Source organism: Lactuca serriola, chromosome 9 (assembly GCF_051521515.1).
Source record: "Lactuca serriola cultivar US96UC23 chromosome 9, Lser_US96UC23_V15, whole genome shotgun sequence".
In the NCBI taxonomy this organism is placed as follows: Eukaryota; Viridiplantae; Streptophyta; class Magnoliopsida; order Asterales; family Asteraceae; genus Lactuca; species Lactuca serriola.
Window position 1 is genome coordinate 14577718 of NC_136416.1, and position 4053 is coordinate 14581770.

Sequence of the window (4053 nt, forward strand, 5' to 3'; positions counted from 1 at the left end):
CAAATTTTGTTACATGCTTTAAGTTCACTTGAATTCAAATTCGATAAAATGCTACTCCAATATTTACCAACCAGAACTGTGCGTGTCATGCAATCGCTAATTCCTGCCCGTGGGCATCGCAGATCAAGAAAATATATCGTGGTGTGGGGTCAGCCCTATATAATCGGGGATCATTAAACTGTACCACCATTTGGCGTTGGAAAAAAAGTTTCCCCATTCATGGCGTTTTAGCTTCGCGTCGTCTTCAAGCGCACTCTCTCCCTCTGGAGAAGGATTTTAGGGCTTCCTTTTTCTCTCTAGAACGCCATACTTTGGCGCCATGGACAAGTACAAGAAAGTTGAGCAGAAGAGACCTGTGATAGCTAGCAACGCGAATGAGATCAGAATCACTTCGCAAGGCCTTCTTAGTAACTACATCAGCATCGCCACTACTCTTCTTCAGGTATTATCATTACCATTTTACAATTGAGTTTTTGTATTATAGGACGTCATGTTTCTATTCATCATTATGCTTTCTGTTTCATTTCTTAATTTTTCCGTGTGTGTGTTTCCGGAAATCCGTTTTTAGTTTGTTGATCGGTCTTCGATCGTCAAGTTTTAGCATCCGCAACTATACATTTTTGTGTATATGTGTACGGAATTGTAAGAGAATCTATGTAATGCCATAGTAACTAGCTGTTTATGCTTATATTCGTTTTGCGTTTCTCTGCATTATTTTCCCCGTGTTCCAACTTCCAATGCGTGTCTGTGTGATCATAACGCCGAGTATGGTGTTATTTGTCATAAGTTGTGCTTCTGTTGTATCAAACTACATATAATCTGATTGTGTTTACGACTACGATGATTAGCTAACTTTTGTCCTTAATTACAGTTATCGTTTCAATTTTGTAAGGTGCTTAATCATTTCGTTTTTCGTCTTTTGTCATCCGTTCTGTTTTCGATCGTTATCTTCTGATAGTATATGGTAAATCAGTCATGTTTGGTTGTTACGATAGATTTGTTGATTTATGTAGCAAAGGATTTAGGAGTTGTGGCTATGCAAATTAGGGCATGTATTTGATAACTAGCTGCTTTGATTTGCGTTGGCATTTGCTTTGTAGTTTGAAATTACTTTTCTTACTTGAACTAACCAATTTCTTACGCATCAGAATTTGTTAATTGTCTCTTGTAGATTCAAGGTCAGTATTTCTATCTGTTTTGTGTGTGTGACCCCTTCTGTTAAGAAAACTTATATGTATCAGTGATTAACATGCTCGCGATTGTGATTATATTTCTCCAGGAAAGACGGAGGAATGAAATTACGTTGAAAGGAATGGGACAAGCAATAAGCAAGACAGTAACGATTGCAGAGATTGTGAAGGTTTGTTAACCACTTTACTAAACTTAGTTTTTAATTTTATTTCTTCTGAGCTTTCCATGTCCTTTGATTTGAAGCAGAGGTGCATTCCTCAATTGCATCAAGAAACTGAAATCAGTTCAGTATTCATAACTGACGTATGGGAACCTATTGAGGAGGGTCTTCTGGTGTAAGTTTCTATTGAATAAACATGTCTCCTTTAAGTTGATGACAATTTATAATAATTCTGAATTGTTGATTTACAGTGTGGAGATGACCCGACATGTCTCAATGATATCAATCACTTTGTCGATCAAGGAGCTGGACAAAACTTCACCAGGATACCAAGCTCCTCTTCTTGTTGAGCGAATTCGAAAGGCACTCATGTATAACAACTATCAAAGACCCCAACAACCAATTAGATACAATTCAGTAGTTGAAGGTTAGTGGAGTCTAGTCACTAGAGTGGTTTTAATTTATTTGAATTTCTTTTTTTATGTATAAAGGAATAATAAGATTTGTTTTTAGGGTCGTATGGTGGGTATCAAGAAAACAGGGATCCAGGTGAAGGTGGTGGGAGAGGGTGGCGTAGGGGTGGTGGATGTGGTAACTATCGAGGATATGGAAACTATCCTGGAGGTCAATATCGAAACTATCAGAATAGGAACTATCAAGGTAACAAATGAGAATTTTGGTCTTGTTAACATGTTGGTCTCAGAGTGAGCTTGTTAAAACGTATGGTTATCTTTTGTGTTTGATGATTGGAGGTGGATATGGAAGAGGAGGTGGTGGAAGAGGTCGGTGAAGGATGAGTAATGGAGCCAATCAGCAACAATTAACAATAGATAGGAAAAGAAGGAGGAGGTTAGAGTAAATTCGTGTTAACTACCGGTTTCTTTAAAATCGAAGCATACGCATATTATAGTAAAGGTTAGCACACTATTTTACCTTTTGACATTGTTTGTTAAGGGCATTTTGAACAGTTTTTGTCGTGCATTAGACAAGAACTATTGGATTAATGTCAATGTGACGCTTTTTTTCTTCAATATTAATGATATGCAAAAAAGTACGTAGAGAAAGTAGCTATACATGCACAACTGCTACACACAAAACCACGGTTTCAGTTTTAACAAAATAGCATGTTATATTGCAATAAAATTATAAATCTAACATGGAAAGTTGGAAACAGTGTTTTTATATTCGAAAATTCATGTTAAAAACACATTGATATGATAGTATGTCATTGGAGTCATCTCCGTTATCTTCTCTCAAGGTTTTTGCGGGAGGATGATTCTCAGTTGTTTAAAGCTCCCTTTTGTTTTCTTGTGAAATACAAAATTGAAAAATGATAGAACACTTGACTTAAAATCCAAAAGAAATGACATTGTAATCGTCTATGTATATTATTAGGTTTTCAAATCTAAACTATGTGAAGTTCATGCTTATCTTAAAACTGGATTTTCTTTTTTGTGTCTGAAAAGCATAGCAAAATAAATAAATAAAAATTGTATGATCATACACATCGTCGTGTTGACTTTTCATAAATATATGGAGTCGAATTATGGAGATGAACGACTACTAAATATACATCCACCAAAAATTGACTTTTCATAAACATATGGAGTCGAATTCTGTAGATGAACGACTTTTCAAATCTAGTCTCATGAGGGTCATTTGGTAATTTAGTTATTAGACGTCAACAAATAATAGGTTTTATTTTAATAAAAATAAAACTTGGTATTGTTGTTACATGTAAAAGCAAATATCGTTTAATTGCGTCTGAGATAGCATAAAATCTAGGGGATGTTCATTCAGATATATTTATGAAACTATTCTGTTTTTTTTTTTTTTAATATATTTTTTTTATTTTGTTTTATTATTGTGTTAGTTAAGTTTCAATAGTTAGTTTTTCATCGATTTCATATTAAGTGTAACAAGATCGATTGTCAAACCGTAAGATTAGCTATTCACCACTTCTTTAAACCAAATTAGAGACCTTTGTCTTTTGATTTCAAGGGATGCATTCTTATTTTTCGCAGGCATGTTATTATTTTATTTTATTTTTTGTCAATTTATTTACTAGTTTCTCAAATATAGAAAATTTATAATTATTTTTATTATATACCCATTCTAACTTCATATAACATCATTACAACATATTATATATGTAATTTAAATAACATGTTAATGATTTAAGAGAATATTATACTATGTTCTATACTCATAGTCCATGTACTCAAATACCAACAATTTCGGAAGAATTTTTTAAAACCCTTCATCAGCGGGATCAAACGCCGGTAGGGTGATCGGAATTCCCAAGTGGTTGTTTCTTTCTTGAGTTTCAAGTCTCCATACTCATTAATATCTCCGATCAGTAGGATTTGGTGATTGGTCACAAATGGGTCCTTCTTTCTATGATCGTTGAAAAGCAGATAGTTCACGGTCCAATAAGTCCAATTCGATCAAATCTCTTTTTGCTGAAGGACATGAACATCCGAATTCAAGAGACGAAAATCGTTATTCAAGTAAGGATACAACTTCTTTTTACATTACCAATTTTCTAGATTATGTGTTACGTAGTGATCTGTGGCGAATATGTGTCCGTCTTGGCAAAGTAGTTGATGTGTTTATTTCGAACAAGAAATCACGAATGGGTAAACGACTTGAGCTTATTAGATTTGTGGATGTTACAGATTATGATGTTATGATAAGGAATT

General features: G+C 34.2%; 1 protein-coding gene across 1 annotated transcript; it reads left to right on the forward strand.

The window, feature by feature from the left end:
* The first annotated feature begins 201 nt into the window (after positions 1–201).
* Positions 202–2382, forward strand: LOC145076069 (uncharacterized). Its single transcript, XM_079022078.1, has 6 exons — positions 202–442; positions 1280–1360; positions 1438–1526; positions 1603–1778; positions 1865–2011; positions 2104–2382. Exons 1-6 carry the CDS (start codon positions 320–322, stop codon positions 2139–2141), a joined length of 654 nt encoding a protein of 217 aa, XP_078878204.1. The 5' UTR covers positions 202–319; the 3' UTR covers positions 2142–2382.
* Positions 2383–4053: the final 1671 nt, after the last annotated feature.

Coding starts and splice junctions, on each gene's coding strand:
- LOC145076069 (XM_079022078.1), top strand. CDS start 320: ATGGACAAGTACAAGAAAGTTGAGCAGAAGAGACCTGTGATAGCTAGC. Junction 443..1,279: donor TCGCCACTACTCTTCTTCAG/GTATTATCATTA, acceptor ATATTTCTCCAG/GAAAGACGGAGGAATGAAAT. Junction 2,012..2,103: donor TCAGAATAGGAACTATCAAG/GTAACAAATGAG, acceptor TGATGATTGGAG/GTGGATATGGAAGAGGAGGT.